At 39.5% G+C, this 23,381-nt stretch overlaps 2 protein-coding genes across 2 annotated transcripts in view; one reads left to right on the plus strand and one right to left on the minus strand.

The window, feature by feature from the left end:
* The first annotated feature begins 479 nt into the window (after positions 1 to 479).
* SFR1 (SWI5 dependent homologous recombination repair protein 1) lies at positions 480 to 2,815 on the plus strand. The gene is made up of 3 exons (XM_081912011.1): positions 480 to 595; positions 1,058 to 1,468; positions 2,487 to 2,815. Exons 1-3 carry the CDS (start codon positions 494 to 496, stop codon positions 2,676 to 2,678), a joined length of 705 nt encoding a protein of 234 aa, XP_081768137.1. The 5' UTR covers positions 480 to 493; the 3' UTR covers positions 2,679 to 2,815.
* Positions 2,816 to 3,377: 562 nt separating this feature from the next.
* Positions 3,378 to 23,381, minus strand: part of CFAP43 (cilia and flagella associated protein 43) — a 50,574-nt gene continuing 30,570 nt past the window's right edge. The window contains exons 19-39 of the mRNA XM_081911982.1: positions 22,929 to 23,027; positions 21,566 to 21,643; positions 19,011 to 19,136; positions 18,412 to 18,516; positions 16,932 to 17,048; positions 15,382 to 15,588; positions 14,054 to 14,260; positions 13,461 to 13,550; positions 13,279 to 13,359; positions 11,822 to 11,947; positions 10,731 to 10,850; positions 10,543 to 10,650; positions 9,728 to 9,814; positions 8,745 to 8,833; positions 7,599 to 7,806; positions 6,817 to 6,929; positions 6,209 to 6,368; positions 5,733 to 5,897; positions 5,255 to 5,335; positions 4,125 to 4,278; positions 3,378 to 3,596 (exon numbers count right to left, since the gene is read on the minus strand). Coding sequence (XP_081768108.1) covers positions 3,421 to 3,596; positions 4,125 to 4,278; positions 5,255 to 5,335; positions 5,733 to 5,897; positions 6,209 to 6,368; positions 6,817 to 6,929; positions 7,599 to 7,806; positions 8,745 to 8,833; positions 9,728 to 9,814; positions 10,543 to 10,650; positions 10,731 to 10,850; positions 11,822 to 11,947; positions 13,279 to 13,359; positions 13,461 to 13,550; positions 14,054 to 14,260; positions 15,382 to 15,588; positions 16,932 to 17,048; positions 18,412 to 18,516; positions 19,011 to 19,136; positions 21,566 to 21,643; positions 22,929 to 23,027 — 2,697 coding nt within the window. The 3' untranslated portion in view covers positions 3,378 to 3,420. The remainder of the gene's footprint in view (positions 3,597 to 4,124; positions 4,279 to 5,254; positions 5,336 to 5,732; positions 5,898 to 6,208; positions 6,369 to 6,816; positions 6,930 to 7,598; positions 7,807 to 8,744; positions 8,834 to 9,727; positions 9,815 to 10,542; positions 10,651 to 10,730; positions 10,851 to 11,821; positions 11,948 to 13,278; positions 13,360 to 13,460; positions 13,551 to 14,053; positions 14,261 to 15,381; positions 15,589 to 16,931; positions 17,049 to 18,411; positions 18,517 to 19,010; positions 19,137 to 21,565; positions 21,644 to 22,928; positions 23,028 to 23,381) is intronic.

Here is a 23,381-nt window from a genome sequence, read left to right on the forward strand (position 1 = left end):
CGGTGGGCAGTTTTGCTGTCAAGTGACGAGTGGACGGTTCGCGTCAGTTCTGGGAGTCAGTAGTCAGACCACTCTCGGCCCAGCAAAGGCAAACGGCCATTGAGGAGGCTGGGAGTCCTTTCATAATAATAATAGTAATAATAATAACAATTATTAATATGCCGTTAATACATTTAGCAGAAATGCAACAGGTGTGTTCCTTGTACCATCTGTTTCTTCATGAAATGGAATATTTTGCCTGTTGAATTTATGCCATGTGATGGTCATAGGAAGTCTTGCATGGGGGGTGGGGAGGTCTTTTAAGCATAGCCACCGGTGAAGGTTTTAATATCAAACCATATCCCAATTGCTCACGAACTGAGTTAACCCTGCTTTTCCAATTTTGAGAAATTGTAGGCTGACTGGAATAAAAACAACGGTGTCTTAAATGTACATATGAGACTTGCCTTTTGAGGGTTTTTTCCTATCCCCAGCAACTGAGTGCATTTTGAAAATGGAGACGCCTGTATTAAACAAATCTACACTGCTATGCTCCACTCCAAAGAACTGCGAGACATCTGCTCAGAGCAGCAGCAGTAGCAGCTCAGGGAAACAGGTGTGTAGCTTTTATTATGTCTCTCCCTCCTACCTGCTCCTAAACTGGTGTTATGTCACTGAATCTTTGGAGGTTTCTGCAAATGAGAGAAAGAAATCTTGGTACAAAATTTGACCCCAAGCCCCAAGTAAGAAAGATATATATTATACAGGCTTCCTCAAACCCGGTCCTCCAGATTTTTTTTTTTTTGCCTACAACTCCCATAATCCCCAGCTAGCAGGACCAGTGGTCAGGGATGATGGGAATTGTAGTCTCAAAAACATCTGGAGGGCAGTTTGAAGAAGCTTGGTATAATAGATAACATTAGGGTGTTGTTGTTTTTGCCTGTTATGTGTATATGCATGCATATATAAAACAAAACAAAAATCGGTTCATGCAGGTAGCTTGTTTTTTGTTTCTATATACCATTGTTATTAACAAAAAAAAACCTTCGTTCTTACTACTCCATTACATTTACTTTAGCCAATGAGTGCAACTCTAAGAGAACGATTGAAGAAAGCAAGACGGTCCTTTCATTCAGCTTTCACTGTTGCAAAGCGTCTTAAAATAGATGATGAAAACAACGGTAGTCCTTGTGAAGGAAGGGCTTTATCTAAAGGAGAGACATGTTCTAAGTCACAAAATGAGGGTGAACATTTAGAAAAAGTTCCTGATGTCACCATGTGTTTGAAAAGTGCTTTGCAAGAGAGAGAGCTCTGTGTATTGAAATATACTGGATGTAGTGAAGCTATACAAAGCTCTCCAGAAGTTCGGTCAGAAACAAATTGCAGGCAACGGGAACTATTGGATGAAAAGAGAATGTTAGCAAAGAAGATTCAGGAAAAGGAGGAATTTCTTCGAAGACTTAAACTCGTCAAAATGTACAGATCAAAGGTGAGACGCTAAAATGTTCTTGAAAATGTATTTAATTGAAAATGTTCATTTTGTTTTGGCCCTATTGAGAGCTTTTAGAAATAAGCAAGTACTGCAAGGAAATGTGTGTTCCAATATTTCCTTAGTTCTCTTTTAATTCTAGTACTGTAATTAAGCGAAGTACTACATTAACCCAAATGCTGCTCCCATCTGGCATTTTGCAGTGTAGCCATCATCAACCATAGAAATGACTTATTGTAGACACAGGATGCTGATATAAAAAAAATGCACTTCTCTGCAAGTCTTGTTTATGTGCAAGTTTATGTGCAAGTCCTTGTGTCTCTCCTGCTGTCTTTCTTCCTTTGTGACTTATCCTGAATAAAAATTATATCTCATTTTAGCTCTGTAAAATTATGAAGGTGATAATTTAATGTTAATCATACTTGGAGTAGACTCATTGAAATCAACGGACACTTAAGTCAATTGCCTTCAGTGATTCAGTTCTGCATAGTATCTATAGCATTTTTTCTGCTAGCCCAAGGATTTCCTTCTGTGCAATAGAATTCCCCCCGCCCTTTCTCTACCCTCAAGTGCCTTCCCCAGATCTGCTCCAGTGGGTTGGGGGAGAACCCAGAAGAGATTTAGGGGCATGGGAAGGGAGGTTCAGTTGCACAGTGAAAAGTACTTGTGCTGATGGAACAAGTGAAGCTCTCTATGTACATTGATGGTTCTGTGTAAATAGGAAGTAGTTCTTCAAGCAAATGCTGCAAAATAAGGCTAATGTCCAATATGGAAAGTAACTAGATACCAAAGATTGATAAAACATAATTTTAAAATGCCATTCTTTTAGGCAAATTTTCCACTAGAATCTTTTGATTTATTATTTTTTAGAATTGTTGAGAGTGCAGCACTTAAGTTTTCAAATATTGCAGATTTGGAAAAGGGAGAGAACTTGTCAAATGTGATGTATGCTTGTTTGTTAAATCAATACTGGGATATTGCCAAACAACTTCAGCTTTTTTGTCTTTTCCTCTTTCAGAATAACCCAACAGAGTTGCGGTCTCTAATATCAAAATGGCGCTGCAGTTCCCAAGCAATGCTATATGAGCTACAGTCATCCTTGTCTACAGATAGCAGGAAATTAAGTCTCACTCAATTGATAGACAATTTTGGATTAGATGATAAACTGTTACATTACATTAGAACAGAAGAAGACTTTACAGATGCATGATACGGGTGTTTCTATTTCATTCTTAACACATCAGAAGATAAATATTTTCAAAGTTTAAATTTCGCTTTTGAGCTGCATTGCTGGACTGTTGTGAATCCTTGAATCTTTTAAATATTAAAAGACTGCTACAAAAGGTACCCGATTAGTTCAATCAGTATGTGAAACTCAGCCCCCATCCCATTATTCTTGATTCTCAATGCCCCTTTAGGTCTTAAAGCTGCTGTTAGAATAGAAGACAACTGCCATACTTACATTGCTGCAATTTTAAAAGTCCAGTAGCCGTGTTGTGGTTTATAACTTCCTAACCCTCTGCTCCTCCTTTCCTATAATTTTGCCAATCTACTTTCCTTTCTACAGGTGGTGCAGTCTGCTTTTCCTGCATCTTAGCTGAAGTTTTCACTCGGTCCTACTTTCTTTCTCACACTTCTTTATTTAAAGTTCATATCCCCACTGCACAACATTTGGCCCAGTGCCTGTATTGTGCTTTAGAGTTTAGACAACTGTCTTTGAATCCTGGCAAGCCTCAAAGGTTTCACCACCACACAAGAAGCACAATATAATATAGTATTTCTTTTCTTTTTTTATTCCATTGTAAAATACATAGTGAATAATATGTCTTTTGAGAATCAAAACGAGTTGCAATGTAATATCTAAAGCTATCTTAAATGTGCTTAGGAAAAAAACACCTTTTTATTTAACACAAGAGAAATTTATTGCTTCTAGTTGCGGACGAATCACCTTGCTAAAACTCTTGCACATCAAAGAAAGCTGGGAATGTTCTCATTCTCAGTCTCTCCACTTCAGCTTGAAGGACTGACAACTCCTGTGCCTGTGCTTTTGCAAGATCCACAAGCTGCTGTCTCTGCACAATGTCCTCGTAATGCTCTTTAGTAACCCTTTGATTAAGCAGCTCCGAGTCTGTAAAAAATAAATAAAATAGAATGTGTCTGGTCATATAGAATGTGCAGCAGAGTGACAAACTTATCCATATGATTTGCTTTCTTCATATGTTTAAAGGGGAGCATTGTGGGAACAACATTGAAACAGTTTTTTATTCTGCTGATGGAAACATGAACTAGCTCCAGTTTTGCATTTGATAAAACACTTATTTCCTTGGCATCCTGATGAATATCAAGAGTTGGCTGTATTGAGTAGTGTAATCTATTACCCCATCATAGAAATAACCCAAAATAATCTTGGGAAAAAATGGGGCACAGTTTATCAGTGTCATAGCAATTAGTGATGCCTTTAAGATCTTGTCTCACACTCCTGATTCACATGTCACTTTTCCACCATTCTATGATTGATTTGTATGCTTTTAATAACATATACACTGGTATGAGTGTTGTAGGATGAAGTTCAGGAGAGAGAAAAATGATATGAACAGTGGATTAAACTTTGTTAGAGGACGTCAAATAACCTGGTAATCCTTCAAATGTGACTCACCAGTAGCCTCATTAATGTGCCGCCTTTCTGACACAATTACAAGCATTTCTTGTAATTCCTTGCTAAGTTTTCGGTTTGCTACGTCTTTCACACTAATTTGCTTCTCCAGCTCTTTCATGACAGTCTCACATTGTTGTACATTTTTCTTGTGAACCTGGTCATTTAAAAATAAGCAAACATAGAAGATGCTTGAGAACTGTTAAGTGAAAAGTTGCTAAAACAAGTTTTATTTCCTTGGTAAAATAGATTTGGGTATTTAGCACACATTTTTTTGCAAGCTTTCCCCGCTGCAGGCAAAGTGGCTAACATAAGAGCTCAAAGTAAATTGCATAAAACAGCAACAATAATACTATCATCATTAAAACACACACCCAATATTGATAGCATGAAACTAACACAAAAATTAAAGTTCTACATGAAAAGCAGGAATATAAAAAGATGGTGAGGAAGCGGGTGAAAACATTTAGAAATGGAAGATCAGGATTCTAAAGTGTTTGTGTAAAAACTTAAGTCCCACTCATTTTAACAGACTTAACTTTGAAATATGTATGTTCAGTACTGAAGATGATTCATCCTATCCTATATGCCCTTACTTAAGCAAATCTTACTGTTGCCAGTGGGGCTAGCTACCATGGAAGTGTTGAAATGTTTGCAGCTCTTTAATAGTTTGGGGATGAAGAAAACTGTGTAAACACAAGTTTTATTGTATATATAATTGTTGTAAGCTGTTCTGAAATCTTGATGAAATTGTTTATATTTATTAATAAAAAATACTGGTACAACACAAAGTGATACCACACAAATAAACTGGAAGCGAGAAAGCTGTGTAGGTGTATACAGCAGTTGGAGAAGAAAGCATGAGAAAATCCTTTTACAATTGGACGACATATGCCTAGCTCTGCACATAGTAACAGGAGACAGGGCAGATTTTTTGGTGGTAGTGATTGTACACTGAAAAAAAGAATAGAGAAGGAAGCAAATTAGATTTATTTAATAATGGCATTAGCCAAAACCCAGAAGGAAGTAGTGCCTAAACTAAGGATGGTGAGGGTGGTTGTATACTTTTGAGTTAAAGGTGGGTGTGTCAAATAGGCAGACACTGCATACACATATTTCCAAAGGAAGCTTACCTTATCTAGAAAATTGAGCGTTCCTTCCATTATTGAGACTTCATGATTCACTCGGCTGTCATAGTTTAATGCATTTAAGAACTGGGATTAAAAGCAGAGAGAAATCAAGCTAACAGAGTTGATGCCCCAGATATTAAACCTTGCTGCCCATTGCAAACTGGATCCCTTTGTGTAAGTATTCTTCAATAGTGTGTTAGGACTTTGCGTACTGCCCAAATCTTTTAGTTTCTCATGCAAAGCAGTTCTTAGGTAGCATGCCAATACTAAAGTTATGAAGTAATAACATGCACAAAATACTAGTCACAAACACCATTCCTGGGGTAAGATGTCACTGGAGTAACACCATACTTCATTCACATAGAGTGGAACTCTTAGATGCACCAATTAATGAAAGATGATAAACAACTGAATAAAAATCACTTTCCTGAAACATACAGTTGGTTCAATTTATAGTAAAATCAGTGGAGCGGTAACTTACAATCTGATGATGTTTGGTAACATTCAGCTTTTGAATATCTCGAGCCTTTTGGTTCAGATCATCCACTTGCATCCGCATTTTTTTATGTTCCCATTCCAGCTGAAATATCCCTTTACGAAAATCTTTGCTTTCCACCATGCTGGCAACTTTCCTTTCTCCTTGAGCCTGGGGGTGCAGGGTAGGAGGGAAATTAACTCCATATATAGCTTTATTATTTACTTATCGACTGGAATTCTAAAATCCCAGCTGTAATGAGAGAAAACAAAAACTGCAGCCACATTCCAATGAAGGGTCCTTTTTGTGCATTTATTAAATGTGTTGACTTTTGAGTCACTCGCCCACTATTAAGGCTTACCCTATTAATGGCTACAAGGTGGGAAGCACAGAGATCATTTACACTACATGGGTGCAGCATACACCATTGAGAATTTCAGTGCAAATCTGTACAAACTCAGTTCTGAAACAAGACCAGTTACCCGGATTACGCTGTTCAGCTCTTCAATTATGGTCCTGCTGATAAGAATAGCATCTCTGTAATCTGGTATTAAATTGGTGCCCTCTAGTTCTACTTGTCCTTGCTTAAAAAGAAACTGGACCATCAAATCTAGCTGAAATGTCATCTTCTGCTCTCGAAGCCTACAATTGCAAAGGAAAAAAACTTTTTCAGTAACTGATATATAGTTCTAAATCACACTATGGCAAATGTATTTGGAATACTCCCAGCAATATTCCAAATGTATATTCCTATACATGTCTACTCAGAAATATCTGTGTTTACTCCAAGATGGGTGTAAGATTGCAGTCTAAGCACTCAGCGTACTGGTTAGTCTGGGCCTGAAAATGAATTTAAAGGAGGAATTAATCATAACAGCACCTTATGAACCTTAGTAGCTAAAAATGAGTATTAACCCTTCTAAGGACCAAGTTAGGTGTGGCGTTAGTTACATAGTTAGCCTTAGCATAGAATATTTTTTAAAGCAGATTAAGCAATAGGAGTCAGTGGAACTGACTGCAGTGTAGCTTTCCTTTGTTAAGGCTGTAATACCACAATGTCAGTAAACATAAAAGGAAAAAGCAAGCTTACAGATTGAGCTCAGCAAAAACTTGCTCAATGTCATTCCGTAGCCTCTCATCATCTTCAGTCCTCTTCTGAAGGAAAGTCTGCATTTCTGCAAGTATCAGTGCTTTTTGCTTCACCTAAGCAAACAGAGTGGCAGAACATGTTCACATTACCACTCAACCTTTTCTTTGCCAAGAGTCAGAATTTATAATCCAATTTCTTTAGCAGAACTGCAAGCAGCTTGCACCCTTTTGGTGGTTTAAATTTAATACTTCAGGATGCTTTCAGAGGTAAGAGTATCATTTAATTCCTCTAACTGTGGTAAACATGTTTAGTATCTCTTGTAATCTGTTCAGGTTTCTCGTGTGTGGGATGTAGGATTGCTGAGTGCTCATGAGCTTGGGAAGGCTTTCTTTTATCCTCATCCCCTTGTGATTGTACCCTTTGTTGTACTGTGATGCGGCTCACTACTTTGGGAGCCTGTGGGCTAAAAGTGGCGTGTGTTTGTAATATAGCTTGAGAGCATAGCATGCTAAACCACTGTTATAAACCCTGTTATTGGAGTGTTTAGGATGTTGTGAAGCTGATGACTTGGCGCATGTATTCTCTGCATACAAAGCCTAGAAAGGAATAAAAAGGGAGTTTTTTGCCTTGTGGGATCATTAGAGCCTGCCCATACATTTCCTATCAGGTGAGTATTGTGGAACTCTGACCCCTGGTATAACATTCAGTTCAGATCAGATTACCAGAATGTTGTTCAACTATGAAAATATTTTTCAAAGCACAGTACAAATAACTTTCCCTACCATCTGTTCACTTTCCACCTTGGCTCGCCGAGCTTCACAGAAACGTTCCCAGTTGGGAAGGTCAAGACCCTCAGGTTTGTTTTCAGGTTCATCCATTTCGTCAATGCCCTTCATTAAATGGGCAAGAGCAGCCTTTAAAGCCTCTGCAGAGCCTGGCCGTTCACCATAGGGGTTAGCAGAATCCGCTGGAACCTTCGCCCTGAGAGCTCTTCCGCCATGGAACAGAGCAGACAAATAAGGATTCTGCTACAGGTTGCTTATGCATTCAGAATAAGGATGCTTGTCATTAAGATCACTTTGTTTCTAGCTGTATTTCTTTTGCAAAGTTTGTAGGTATTACTGGCTACCTTCTTGTTTACTTGCTTGCTTTTACAGTTCCACATATTGACCAGCAGTAGAGCCTACATTCCTTTCCATGGAGCAATGGGATGGCAGTATGGACTGCTCACCTTCATAGCTTGAGGCTTAGTGACTTAATTGTAAATGGCACCCAGGACTTGAAGTAAAATGTATGTGTTGAACTAACTGGGAACAGTGTCCGTGGTCCTATCATATTTAACATAGATGAAAGTGGACAATGGCCAAGAAAGTCCAATACATACAGTCACATTTTGACTTCAAAAAAGGAAACTTCCCCAAAATGAGGAGAGTGATAAAAGGAAAGTTGAAAGGGAAAGTCAAGGAGGTCCTTAGAGTTATTCAAAACCACAATAATACGCCACTGAAAACAAGTTGCTGGAGTGGTAATCCCTAACCACTGTCCATGCTGTCCATAGACTGGAAAGAGTTGAAGCCCAAAAATATTAGAGAGTCACAGATTAGCCACTACTGAGCTTCATAGATTCTCAAGCTGAGTCTTACTAGTTGAGCAAGCTATAATATGGGAAAAACTACATGGAACTGAGTTTAATAAGGAAAAGATGCCAGTTCAGGCAAGAACTATTTGTTTGCCAAATGAACAATGTAAGCTGATCGTTTATAATAAGGTTCTGGCATCATTACTATCCTGTTCTATTTGCTGGTTTTGAAAGCAATTTATACTGTTTCTAATAAAACACTGCCACCCATGGAAAAGTATTTTCCTTTGTACTGTAACAAAAAAACAATGAGCTCCAGGAAAAGGTTAGGATCAACACGAAAGCTTACCTTGGTCGACGTTTGTAAAGTTTGAATAGCTGATCAATATGATGAGTGGGAAGATCTGAAAATTCCTTTCTAAACCCACGTTCCATAAGCTAACAGTGAAGAGGAAAGCACAACCTTATGTCAGTCTGGACTGAGTTTAACAGTGTTAGTATGCACCATCCTGCATGAGAAAGATCTATAGAAAACACTGAAGGAGTTGAGAACCTGCATTGATAGAGCTACAGAGTATAGAAGCTGACTTTTTAGTAGAATATATAGTGTTATTAACAGAATCTAGACATTCACCAAGGCAGCTTTGCAATACGCTATAAACAAGATGTGGGGAACCTGAGGCCCAGGTGCTGGCTGGCATAAAGCAAGGCTAACTGTTCACCTTTACCTTTCTATCAGTCTGAAGCAGTGCCCAAATCCTGAGCTCAACCTCCAGCTTTATGAGTCAGTTAAAGTGTAGAGAAGAGGCATAATTTTAACACTTTATTTCATATATCTCAGGCCAACATTGCCCTCACATTTCATTTTTATAACAGCAAGCTTAATTAAAAAACCAATAGGGAGCTGTCCTCTTACACATTTTAGAATGTCAAATACACTGGTGGTGCTTTATAAATAAACAGAGTCTTATGGAAAGAATGGTGGAGAGAATAAGAAGAAATACCAAGTGAAAACCAGTCAAGACCATGCAATCTCTAGCTATTTAGGTCTTAGCTCATGATTTTTTTCACAAATATCTAGGCATATTTATTTCCATTTACTGACTACAATGGCAGTTTAGTATCAAAACACTAGTACTCCTTAGAATGTTCCATTCCTATGCAGACCATTTCTGCATAGGAATGGAACATATACATGTGATCAACAACTTAATTGAGTTGGGTTACTTGAATGTAAAATTAGTTTAGTCCAAATAATCTCAACAGCGTTTGTGAGTTTTAATCCTACAGCTTCAGCTGAACAGTTTGGAGATCTGGTTTTAAGGTTCTTACTTTGTCTTCAACAACTAAGATGTCATAGGCTTCTCTGTGAGCGTCCACTTCTGCTCTGGATGTCTTAACTGCTTCATTAGATATTACCTACACCAAAAAAAGTAGATATGATTGACTACTTTTGGAACAGAAAAAGTCAAGTGAGCAATAATGTACATACAACCGTTCCCAGAAAAATTAGCCCCTCGTCCTTGAAACTCAATACATTCTTTAACAGTGTTTCTATGCTCACACAGATACTAAATTGCCATCAACAGATAGCAGGAGGGCATAACATGCACAGCACCAGGGGTAAAAAAAGGGACACAGGTGGTGTTGTGGTCCAAAACACTGGGCCTCTTGCGCTTGCTGATCAGAAGGTCAGCGGTTCTAATCAGCGCAACGGGGTGAGCATCTGTTGATCTGTCCCAGCTTCTGCCAACCTAGTAGTTCAAAAGCACACCAGTGCAAGTAAATAAATAGATACCGCTGTGGCAGGAAGGTAAACATCATTTCCGTGCACTCTGCTTCCATCATGGTGTTACATTGTGCCAGAAGTGGTTTAGTCATGCTGGCCAAATGACCCACAAAGCTGTCTGTGGACAAGCGCCGGCTCCCTTGGCCCGAAGCAAGATGAGTGCCGCAGCCCCACAGTCGCCTTTGACTGGACTTAACTGTCCAGGGGCCCTTTACCTTACCTTTTACATACCAGGGGTATCTATGTATTTGGTGGCTTATTCAGTAAGAGGAGAGATTTTAGAAAGAATTACTGTAGAGTGTTGGGCAGATTCCATTAAGAAGCAGGTACTTTGTCAAATTCCAAACATTATTTTTACCTTTTCCTTCCTCTTTTTATTAAGGTAGTGATGGAGCCCAGCTTCTCTTGTGCTCAGCTCTTCATCCAAAAGTAGTGAGTAAAGGAGGTTAGTTATTTTGAGTTCTTCCTGGGAAAAGGTTTCAAAAAGGAACAGTCAGACTGTAGTTTGTAAGGAAGTAGCACTGGTGAATACGTGCAGACGCTCACCTGGTATATAACCATTTCTGAGTTGACTTTTTTCTCAAAGAGCCTTGTCACAATTTCATCAAAGGATTGTGTAGTTTCCTGAATAGAACTTTGAAGTTTCCTCAATTCAGTGTCCAGAATCTAAGGGGTGGAAGGGGGGTAAAGGTGCTGTGTTTGAATATAGATTATATGTAAGATCGCGGCTTAATGAACTTTTTGTTTGTGCTTCTTTTAAAAGCTGATACTTTGTTTTTAAAGCATGTAAAATTCTAGATGTTCATGTTTGTAAGAACAAGCCCAGCTATAATCAGGTTTGAAACACTGAAGACACATGGCATCCTCTCTTATCTTATTAGTCATTTAGCAGGTAATTAGCCCTGGTAGGGAATGAACAAAAATAATGAACCAACAAAAAGGTGATAACCAGGGAAAAAAAACCCAGACTGATGGAGAAAGGTAGCCAATGGGTCCAACTGACAACTGTTTCCAGTTTTCAAAGGCATTTTCAGCAGCGACAGTTTGGCTTAAATATGCCCATTTCTGATGTGATTAATGTATTCTCTATCCAGTTTACCAATATCCTGAAGATATCCCATGCCGTATATTTTGTTTGCAATTTTCTTTAGTTCTAGGCCTATTTCACAACATTGTTCCTTTGAAACATTTAAGTCAAGCAATACGAGGTTTCTTGGTCATCCCAGCTGACTGAGAACTTCACTACATTAAGACTTGTTCACTTCCAGTGAGTTAATTTTAATGTAAACTGTCCAGTTGTGAAAACAGGCCATGAATAGCAACTTGATTTTTTCAATCTAAAAATGCAAGGCAAAGATAGTTATTTTTCTTGCTCATCTAATACTGTTGTGATTATAACTAATTATTCACTCTGTTCAATTACAATTTGAGTAAAAAAACCCCTGATAAGATAGTTTATAACAACATAACAATACCCAATTCTTGGAAAGCTAGTTATGGTTTACATTTTCATTTTGCCTTGTCATAGAAACTTTCAAGCTAATCATACCAGAATTGGATTTACTTAAAGTAGGTAGAAATACTTTTTAAAGGCTGAGAACCTTGATAATCCTCCTTCTCATCTTATTTCTGTTTACCTTTCTGTGTTTCTCTCTCTCTTCATTCAGTTCCTTAACTTTCTTCTCATATTCTTTATATATTTTTCTCTCATCTTCATTCCACAGTGCTTCTTGTTTTACTGTAAAAGCAGGTGCTGGAATTTCCTGAATATATAAAAGTGGGAGAGAGATTCAAAAAGAGCACTGGATATTTACTAACATTATACAGTGGTACCTCAGGTTACATACGCTTCAGGTTACATACGCTTCAGGTTACAGACTCCGCTAACCCAGAAATAGTGCTTCAGGTTAAGAACTTTGCTTCAGGATGAGAACAGAAATCGCATGCCGGCGGCGCAGTGGCAGCAGGAGGCCCCATTAGCTAAAGTGGTGCTTCAGGTTAAGAACAGTTTCAGGTTAAGTACGGACCTCCGGAACGAATTAAGTACTTAACCCAAGGTACCACTGTAATGCTTAAAGGATGTATACCTTGAAATTCAGAATGTTACTTTCTGGTGACACTCAATATCATGATGGAAATAATCAATGAACTGCTGCTGTGTAGGCCTGAGGTTTGCACAGTTCCTCTCCACTATACCGAACCCTCAAGGAGACTGAAACCTGCTTCTTTTAATTTTAAACTAACAACACTCTCCCACGAGTGTGAACTCGGGGACCTGTGGTTAGATTATACTAGAATTTGAGGGGGGAAACCAAGGTTTTGAAACCTCACTTGGATCCTGGTTTGTTCTCACCATAGTTTAAATGAACCACAGTTTCCCAGGTTCAGGTGTCACAGGGAATTTTGGTTGGTTTGTGATCAAAAGTGGAAGTATTTTGCCTCTTCAAAGTCATTTTGAATGTTATCAAGACTACCATGTTTTAGTTCACACGTTACACCAACATATCTGTTTTCCTGTATGAGTATGGGAATGTGAAATTTGGGGTCCTTGATCTATTGTTAGTTGCATGCCATGGAGGTTATTGTTCTGCCCTTAGGTACACTTTGATTACTTGGCGGAAAGACAACTGGGGATGCCTTGTGCATCCAGTTATAGGAAAAACTTGCCTTATTGCTGCTACCTGAAGTGAAAGGGGCTTTTTCCCCACCCAGAGTCTGAGTCTGGACACAAGTGACATTTCATTACCAAAGACATAGGTGGAGAGTTCTTGGGGCATATTGAGTGGAGTTAATCCACTATCATGCCACGGGGGGAAGCCCAGCCATAGAGTCGTCACTACCTCTCCAATCTATTTTTATTGTTTACTTTCTTACAATTACGGCCCACCTGTTTCAGTCATAGAACCCAAGGCAGCATGATATACGTTTAGTTCCATGGTGGCCACCTATCTAAGCACTGCTTAGCTTCAGGGCTGAATGATATCAGTTTCCTAGAAAAAGTGTTTGAGGTCTCTCTTTATGAGACTAATGCTATATTTATTTGTTGTCATGTGAAGTCTTGCTTTAGCTACAAATCGATAAAAACAGGACTCACCATCTTTAAAATATCTTCCTTTTTTATTTCAAGGACTCCATTCATCATGTCCATAAGGCCACGTTCTCTTGCATTGTCCTCCTGAAAGCGAGAACAAAGTAAGACGTAACGATGTAGAAATGGAGTATGAGATGAGAGAAGTGAAAAGTGTAGAAAATAAAGCCCTGTTGTCACCAAACTACCTGAGCAGCAAGACGTCGTTTATAGTGAACTCTAGACATAATTTTTTCTTTTGCTTTCTGCAATGGGGTCAAGTACTTTTCCACTTTGATCTGTGAAGACAAAACGTTCAGATTCAGCTTTTTCAGCAAGTAGGCTGTCTGAGAATTCACAGTCCCCGCCCTACCTGCTAAATACCAGTCATTTTCTTAGCATCCCTGCTTGACAACAATACTGGACTCTCTCATGGCCTTGTAGAGTCTATTCCCTAAAATATCCACATTCTACAGTAAGGGGTACATCTTCAAGGTCACAATGTTGAAACAGAACCTCAAGCCCTGTTGGGATTGACTACACACTGAGTAGCCAATTGGGCAGCCCCACCCATCTGTCCAAGCAGCCTGCTGAGGAAGCTCAGGATCCAGCCTGCATCTGGACCCTGTTCCCCACCCCTGCACTCAAGCAAGTGCCTGCCCGGGAATACTAGGGCCGAAGTATATGCCATGACAAATGTCACCAGATCTGTTCAATCCTCTTTGAAAGGATGCAGCTCCTCAGGTTACTGGTGCACTTTTAGTGTTCAAGGCAAGAAAGATCTGAATTTTATATACTCGACCTCCGAGTCCAGAATGATCAGTGCTTGATCTGGCTTCTCTTTCTCGGAAAGAACTGGCACCCAAATTTCTTCTTGGAGCTCCAACTGCATCAGGATCTCTGCGATTCTAACGTTTCTTTCTTGAACACGTGCAATTTCTAGGTCTTTCATTCGGATGACAGCATCAAACTCCTTATTGAAATGACTCTTCACATTGTAAATGATGTTCTGAAATAACAGGTAAGAAGATGGCAGCAATACTGCAAAAGGTATGTGGTAAAATTCTAAACCACATAATGAAACCTGTAGACTAGTCCCTACAATGACAGCTACTTCCGGGAGCAGCTACTTCCGGGTTAGCAGAGCTCAGAACTTGAAGCGTTTGTAACCAGAAGTGTTTGTAACTAGAGGTACCACTGTAATACACACTCAAAAGCATCGTTTCAGTTTCCTCATTCTGCTTAAAGAAGAGCTTTGTGAAGCTCAAAATCTTACATAATTCCAACAGAAGTTGTTTCAACAAAGAATGTCAGCTTTGTTTTATACTCTGGAACAAATGTGGTAATAAAATTATTTCCTAACAGCATGCCCACTCAACCGCTTCAGTCTATGGAACTAGCACTGTTACAGGTGCCACATAATATTTGTTGTACACTTGTAGGCAGCCCCTACACTTTGGAACTTCCTGCCTGTAAATATCTGGCAGGAGCCTTCACTCCACTCAGCCATGAAGCTCACTGGGTGACCTTGGGCCTGTCACTGCCTCTCAGCCTATCCTACTGCAAAGGGTTGATGTGGGGATTAATTATGGGGAGGAGGAGAACCATGTATGCACCTTGAGCTCCCTGGAGAAAAGATGGGTTATTAGATAGATAGATAGATAGAGCACATTCAAATGCCACATAACTTTAAGCTGACAAGGGATTTCATATTTACTGATTTTCAAAGGATACTATACTATCCTTTGAATAGAATCCTAGAACTACATAGCTAGAAGACAATCTTCTTCAGTCCTTGTATCAAAGATGGACTCTCCTTAATCAATATTATTAACTGACTTAAAATATCATTTGGATTCTAGCATGTTCCGAGCAATTAACAGGTTCCAAGCAAAATTTGTGATAATGGGGCAGCCACATTTGTTGCTTATGTGGCCTGCATTCTGTCATTCCCTTTTATAAAAAAAGAGAGTATAAAAAGCAAGTAAATGAAGGATCAAAATTCCAAAGAAATCAGATAGTATGAACAGTTTTACAGCAAAAACCCCTATCCCATCAGAGGACACTGAAGAGCAGTTTTGAGTAGATATAGTTAATGAAATAATAAGCAAACACCTATGAAAAAGTTACCCGTAGCAATAGAATTTGATTAATCTTCTCCTCTCGAGTGTGCACTTCTAGCTGGTGGTATAAAGTTGATGTATTTCCACCATAAAGTGAACTCAGGCTCCCCACCAGAGCATCTACTTTTTCTTCTTCCTGCTTCTCCCCTTCCTCTGTCTTTTCCCCTTCAATGACTGAAGGTTGAGATTCAAATTCAACGATTTGCCTTCGAAGCTAGATATGTATAAAACAACACAGCGGCTTAGAACAATTGAACACATGGTGCCAAAATCATATGGATCCTACAGAACACATATCCGAGAATTTGGCATGAAACAATTTTTCAGATTAAAATATACATATATGCAAGGTGAGCGCCTGAAAACAAAATGAACAGGGCATCGCCTGAAGGCACATGGCAAGCAAACATTTTGAAGCAAAGCATGTCTGGGTCTGGTCAGTGCTTGGATGGGTTGAGTCTCACGGAAAAAAGAAAAGATGCCAATAATAGAATAAAGAAACAATGTTTGTGGAAATCTGATTAGTTTACATAGCTCAGGAGTATTTGACAAGCTTACTTCATTAGAAGTGTGCCTCAGATTACAGGTGTTTGCTACTAGCCTCAGTTGTCTAATTTAGAGTTCTTCGTGTTTGGGGATGGGAAAAGCAGAAATACAGGAAGGGCATAATGAAGAAGAATTCTGGAGATGAACAGTGAATCCTTAATAATAGTATACATTACGCCTTTGGCCTCAAACAGAAATGACATTTCTCATTCAACAACTGTGCACAAATTTTCAGAAAGTAAATGGGAGCTGCAGGGGACCCTGATCTGAATTAGGGCTATAGGATGGAGGAGATTTATTTTAATCTTTTGGCCCCAGTTCCACAGTTTTGACCTGCATACCCTCAGCCCCAACTGATATTTAATTTGGAGGAAAGCTCTCATGCACAAAGGAGCTGCCAGGGGAGCGGTGGAGGGAGGGAGGGATTCTGATCAGGACCAAGGTCCTACTCTCTTCCATCCCACTGTTTTGATCCAAAGTGGCCCCACCACCACAGATGCTACTCGTGCAATTAATGAGTAACATGAAATCTGTTTTGGCCCTAAAAGTTTAATGGAAACCTCTCAAATGAAAAAGGCAGGAATTCAAGGAGCTAAACTCTGACAAAAGTAGTTTATTTAATAGTCAGGGCAGCAGTAATCTCAGGGCAACTATCCTGAACTCATGGGAATACTGACTTCTGTACTCCATGTTATATGTTTCCAAGAAGTTCGAGTATTTTAACATGAATTGCTATGTTTCATATGTACTGTTCATAGGAGTTTTCTGTCTCTATTGCTCAGACACATAGTAGATGCAATTGTTTTAAATTCATGGTTAAGGATATAGGGCTAATGAGGGAGTATTTCTAAGAGCAAAATTCTAAATTATGAGGTGTAAGGTTTATAATGAACAATATCACTTCATTCAGCATGGGAAACCTCTAAGAGGATGGCCATGAACATTAGGGTTATTATATAATCTTAACATGTGGGTGGAGATTTATTTTTGGTAGCGGTAAAGAGATTCTACCTTTAGATCTATTGATTCAATCTTCTTTAAATAACAAACTCTCTCCAACATGTACTGTTCTTCCGGACTCTGTTCTTTCATTGGGTAATTCTGAACTTCGCAGGATGAGTGGAAGGCCTTTTGGGTGGAGAAGGGGGAAATAAAGATTCTGTGTGCGTGAGATTCTTTCATGTTACTTCAAGAAAATTTTCAACACTGACATGTGCAATCTCTGTCCATTCATTTGAAAATTTACACCAACAATACAAACGTCAGCTCCTGCCAATTGTAACAAAATTAAGATTTCAGAGTCATAGCCTGCTAATATAGAGAAGCCTTACACAGGAAGATGGGAAGTTATCATACTGAGTCAGACCATTGGTCCCCCTATCAGTGTTGTCTACTCTGGCAGCATCTCTCCAGGTTTGTCAGGATACTTCCCTAGGCTATAGCAGGGATTGAACCTGGGGTTTTCTCATTCAACAACAATGGGCTGTTGGGACTGGGAGACTTCCCACAATTTGACCAGACAAACTAAGAGACTGCATAGTTCATTTTTCACCAAGGCCCTGGAGCTTTTCCAGGCTGCCCTGTTCTCTAGATCCTTAAAAAATCTCCCCTTTGATCAGTTCTGTCTGAGCTATGATTAGTATCTCTGGCCTGAAAAAAACAACAACACGTATGAATTTTTAAGTCAATATGATGCAAGGCAACTAATATTTTGGCTGTGTTTGCACAGCCTGCTAGACTACAATTTAGTGCAATGTGAATGAGCAGGAACAAACCAAAGCATGTATGGAGAGGAGTTTGGTAGCTTTTGCTTCTGAGTTATCATAGCTTGTCATGTCATTTGGGCCCAAAACTGAGTCTAGTTCTCTCCTAATTAGCATAGTTTTCAAATTTGTTATTATTCTTTTTTTTTAGCTCCTACTATGTTTATTCTGATTTCTGTTTTTTATATAAATTTTACTTATCATTTCCCATTTTACATCAAATTCCAATACCCCATTTCGATCTCCCTCCCCCACTTTCTGCAGTTGCTTAAATTCATGTCTTAACTGCATCTCCTAATTTACACCTAATTATTAATTATCCCATACATTCAAAATTGGTTTTATCTCACTGCACGTCTTTACATTAATTCTGCTAATGATTGTATCTGTTGACAATAAATTTTTAAATATTCAATAAACGATTTCCAGTCTAAATTAAAGACTGCCATCTTGATTTCTTATTTTTCCGGTGATTTTCGCCATTTCTGCATATTCCAATTGTTTTTGCTGCCATTCTTTTATTATTAATATTTTATTGAGTTTTGTCCACGAGATCTTCTGGCTCATGGGACAGTATCCTTCATGTACACTTATGTGGGAGTAAGCATCATTGAAAGCAAAGGGCCTTAATTCAAGTAGCCATCTATAGAATTGCTCTGTTAAGTACTTTACTTCAGTACTTTAATTACAACAGGACCAAGCTGAAAGAAAAAGTAAATAGATGTTACCTTAACTGAACGCCCTTTAACCGACATGGTATCCCAACACTCTTGTTTGATGATCTCACGTAAATAGCAGTTGGCCAGATTTTCCATCTCTATATCCTTCTTTACCTTTTTTTAATAACAGGAAGAACAAATGAAAAGGATACAAATTCCACTAGGTTACATGAAAATCATATATATATTAGAATGTGCTAAGCAAACCTACAGGAGGACTAAGTAGGAAAGCGCTGGTTTGCACCACCCTGCCCCCTGCCCCCTGCCTGGCCTGATCTCCTAGCCAGCAAGAGCTGTGTGTGTTGTTTGCCTGTGTCAGTCTGCTTGTCCTGTTAAGATAACTGCCTGCAGATAAGAATGCGTGCTGATTACAGTGTGGGGTTTTGTCTGATTGGTGGTGGAGTGGATACAGCTGGCCACCTGCCAAGTTTGGTTCTCTGAGGGCAGGGGGATAAGGATCTGGCCCATCAACCAGAAGAGGTTCCCCACCCCTGCCTTAGGTAACTTTAAAAGTTTCGGCCAGCATTTGGTGTTCCTGTGTTCTAGTTCTTTACTCTGTCCCCAATGTTTCTCTTCCGCAGCAATCTCTCCCCACAAGTTCACCTTACCCTTGCTACTTCTGCTTCACTATGCACTTGCTGTCTGTCTTGTTCTTCTACGTCCAGATTGAATTCGTATTGCTCCAGCATCTCATTTTTTGGTACCATTGCATTTTCAAACATCATATCCTGAATCTGTTTTTTTAAATGATAAAGTATTAGTAAGGGAGGCTCAAAATGTGTTTGTAAAAAGTGAAGGTGCAACATGCTTGTCCAAACATACAGCGGACATGTATGAGGAAGCCAAACAGCCTTTGAGTGGTTCCACTTTGTGTCTTAGAGTATTTGGGAAGTCTGCATCTCCATTTTTTAATATCAGCAAATATCTATCTACTTATGAAACTGTAGGAGGTACATAGTGCATTTAAAGTTTGGAATGATTCAGACACTGCTCCTTCTCCATGCAGGTGTTGGAAAAGCAGTCCCAATAGCCACCACACAAATTCTGCAGCTAGAACCCATAAAACACACACTTGATCAGCATTGTTAAGTGCTGCTGGTCCTGCTGTGTAGACTTACACTGGTACAAATACAGTGGTACTTCAGTTTTCGAACATTCCGGTTTTTGAACACTGCAAACCTGGAAGTAAATGCTTCGGTTTTTGAATGTGCCTTGGAAGTTGAACATGCCATGCAACTTCCGTATTGAGTTTTCCATATTGAGTTTTCTGTATTGAGGCTTCTGTATTGAGTTTTCAGTTTTTGGACATTCCAGAACTTGAATGGTCTTCCGGAACAGATTATGTTCGAAAACCAAGGTACCACTGTACACTGTTAATGGGATAACTGAAAAGTTCATCCTGTTTGCATAATTGTTCTGGAATATCTTAATAAGGAAATACGCTGATCGTATTTTTGTTTCTTTGGGATCTATGCGACTGTCAGGATCTGGCAGGCTGCCAGCTCAGATCATCAGCACGCAGTAGTTGTATTTACAAGAAGATTTATTGTATACAGCCATTAACCTCAGAGCTGCTCACACTAGCGACCGTCCATCAAGATGAAGTTGAGGCATCTGAGCTCAAATTGCGCCTTCAACAAGAAACACGAAAGCACCCCCCTCTTCTTCTTTGACTGATGCCTTTCCTTGACCTTTGTTCTTCTGTGAGCCCTGGGACTCTCAGGGTTATCTCCCACCTCTTCCTCTGACAGAGTTCCCCCTCCCCTGTTAGGTGACTAACGACTGCTCCTCAGACAACTGGCCTCCGTCCAGCCTGCTCTCGCTGTACTGATAAAGTACAGTCTCTACTCCTTCTGAGAAGGGGGGCTGTAGTCCACTGCCTTCAGTTGGTTGAGAAAGAGGCATGTCTCTTTCCTCCTCTTCTGACTACCCTCCCCCCACTCAGACTGCTCATCTTGACTATGGGAAGTCATGTCCATGACAGTGACTTACAGCCTCTGTAAGTTCTCCAGGGTTTACTGCATTGCACTGACTCCAATATGTGGCATCTGGCTCTGCTCTTACTTGCAGCTTGGACACTCACCCATATGCCTCCCGTGATCTCATTATTGGGCATTACACTCCCTTTTGAGAAGTCAACATTCCCTTTTGAAGACAACCACTGCCATGATCTTATCTCTAACATCTAAGGGCAAAATGGCTCCATGATGTGGTGCTCCCAAATGGAAGCCATAACATGTGGGAATTGCTTAGCTCATGGAATGGTTCTGTCAAATGAAGATTCTCTACAATAGTCCTAGTTATGTTCACTAGTATAAATAATCAGGCCAGATGCCTATGGGAAGCATGCAAGCAGGCCTGAGCACAACAGCCCTCTCTGACTTGTGCTTCCCACCAACTGGTATTCAGAGGCACATCACCACCAAAAGTGAAGGATATTGTTGCTATCATCACACTTTCCCGCTATAAAACACCCTGGAGAACTGCAGTCATTAAAATAAGTGACAGAAACCATTGTAATAATAAAATATATCAAATAATAAAAACTAGAGCAGCAGAACATAAGACACTGGCATAAAGAAACTCCACATGATCATGCCAGTCTATGTGGTAATCAACACTTGCACATAGCAGCAACCAAATGGAAACATTTACAGTGGCATCCAGTTACCTGCTGTAATAAAATCAGCCTTAAAGAGTCCAGCGGTACACATGTTATCTAATCTCATGAAGGCAGAAGGAAATCCAAGTGCAAGACAGTTGGAATAAGCATCCACATATAAGAGGCAACCTCAGCCTAAGTTACTGCTGCAGAATATGCAAGGCTCGCTTTTTGTATGTTGTGATAAAATGCAGAATAAAGATGCAGGCTTTGAAATTCCTCCCTAAGTGGCACATAGATGTGGGTCTGCTCTTAAATGCCCTTTATATGCAGCTGCAACTGAGTTTTGACACTGTGAAAATGACTCATTTGATCTCTTCTGCCCATATTAGCTTCCAGTCATTAGGGGATAATGGCTCCTATTCAGGTTAGGGGTCTCCAGAGAATGGATTTAAAGCTATGCTTAAAAGCCACTATGAAATGGGCAGTGTTAATCTATGGCTATGGAAAAGCTAAAGGGCAATGCCCTGAAAATGCTTCTGACAATCTGTCAACACACACCTTTTTGCGTAGCTGTTTAATTCTGATTTTTACTTCTCTTCTCTTTCCATGAAACTTTCTGGATTCCACATTCATAGCCTAGGATGTAATAGAGAGAAGGACAAAGAGAGAGAGAGAGAGAGAGAGAGAGAGAGAGAGAGAGAGAGAGAGAGAGAGAGAGAGGAAAATATGTTTGTTTATTAATCATTCATTTGATTTCTAACCCATCTTTCTGAATCAGGCAGGGTGAGGCCGCCACTTAAGGCAGCAGAAACCCCCTGCAGGTGCCCTTCCACCTCTGCCAGTGGAGAAGTGATGCTGACATTGGCTTGATTTTGGGTGAGATCTCTCAAAATTGGCACAGCAGGTATAGTGGTGCTGGCAGCAGTGCAGCACTTCCTGTTTTGCTTCAAGCACCCCTGTATTTTTTGATATAGAAAGATCCTCAAGTTGGCTTACATGAAATGTACAATACAAGAACATGAGGGCTGCCTTCCCCACCAAATGACATTGCTCCGGGGGTAGGACTGAGAATTTTTTGGTAATGACCAAGAGCAGAGAAGAAGTAGCCAGGAACAGCCTTGAGGGAGCTGCTAAGTAACTAACAATGTGATTCTAGATATATGAAATAAAGTACAGGTAAGCTCTAATGGAGATTATAATGTGAAAATCTTACTGCCTGTAGTTTCAGTCAAAAAACTTGGCTAGAACAGAAATAAGGACAGGCGCCAGTGGTGAATGATTGGGTGACCAACCAGCAGGTTTGCTTGACAGTAAGTGTCCCAATCACTTGTAATCCTGTGCTATTAATGGTGCAGACTGCAAACTTCCTGAGAGAAGCAAATGAATTTTCTGATACAAAGATCTGGTCCAGACACCACATTCCCATTCCAACAAAACCTGGTTTGTTGGACTGATAATTTGTTATGAACTTGAGCACCCTCTCCTGCCTTTCCATACAGTAATCCTCTCATGTGCCATATTTAGCAGCAGACTACATGATTTCCTATGGTATCCAAACTGGGAAACTGTGGCTTAGTTTTGCAGGTTTGGATGTCAAAGCAAACAAACAAATCAGGAAGCTAGGCATGCAAAAGGAAAAGTGACTGGGGAGGAGTGGGCTCTCAAGTTTGTTGCTTCTTCCCGGTTCAGCGAACCATGTTTTTTCAACCAGATTGGTAATGTCTAAACTGGTCTAAAGAGGAATCAAACAGAAATGAAAAGAGGGGCATTGGTACATACATAGCCTAAGCTGCTTGGCTTTCACTCCCAAGCGATTTCTACCAGTTTTTTGATACTGGGGCAGCTTTAAAAACAGAGCAGCACGACACCAAAACACATTTCAGTTGCCACCGAGACTTTATTGCAGCACTGGACAAATTACCATGTCTGCTTTCTGGTCCAACCATGTCGTCTCTTCAGGTTTTGCTTGAGTCAGAAGAAAGTATTCATCTTGTTCTGTTGTATCAATAAATGATGCCTTCTGCAACGTTATATTAAAAAAGAAAGAAAGACAGGAGCTATTATCAATTTATCTTCAGAATTTTCAGCCACCAAAATATGTTAGTACTGTATTTTTTATTTCCATTTTATATACTGAATTTTCATTTTAAGATATTTAACATTTGCTCTCTTATTTTTTCTTATAGGATGGGAGAGTGCAAATTTAAATAAATCTGAATAAATGAAATAATTATTATACTACTTGCTCTGCACAGACTCCCATCAAGATTTGCCAATGCTGGTAGCAGACTACCATGGTTGTTACTATTATCGTATAAAAATGATTGTTTATAAAAACTAATCAGAAAACTAAGTTCACTATTATGCTGGTCTG

The sequence above is a fragment of the Podarcis melisellensis genome (assembly GCF_964234715.1).
Source record: "Podarcis melisellensis genome assembly, chromosome: 5".
NCBI lineage: Eukaryota > Metazoa > Chordata > Lepidosauria > Squamata > Lacertidae > Podarcis > Podarcis melisellensis.

Bases quoted from the DNA above. Each gene is read 5' to 3' on its own strand.
- SFR1 (XM_081912011.1), top strand. From the start codon at position 494: ATGGAGACGCCTGTATTAAACAAATCTACACTGCTATGCTCCACTCCA. The intron at 596-1,057 runs GTGTGTAGCTTT...CATTTACTTTAG, and splicing joins GTAGCAGCTCAGGGAAACAG to CCAATGAGTGCAACTCTAAG. The intron at 1,469-2,486 runs GTGAGACGCTAA...TTCCTCTTTCAG, and splicing joins TCAAAATGTACAGATCAAAG to AATAACCCAACAGAGTTGCG.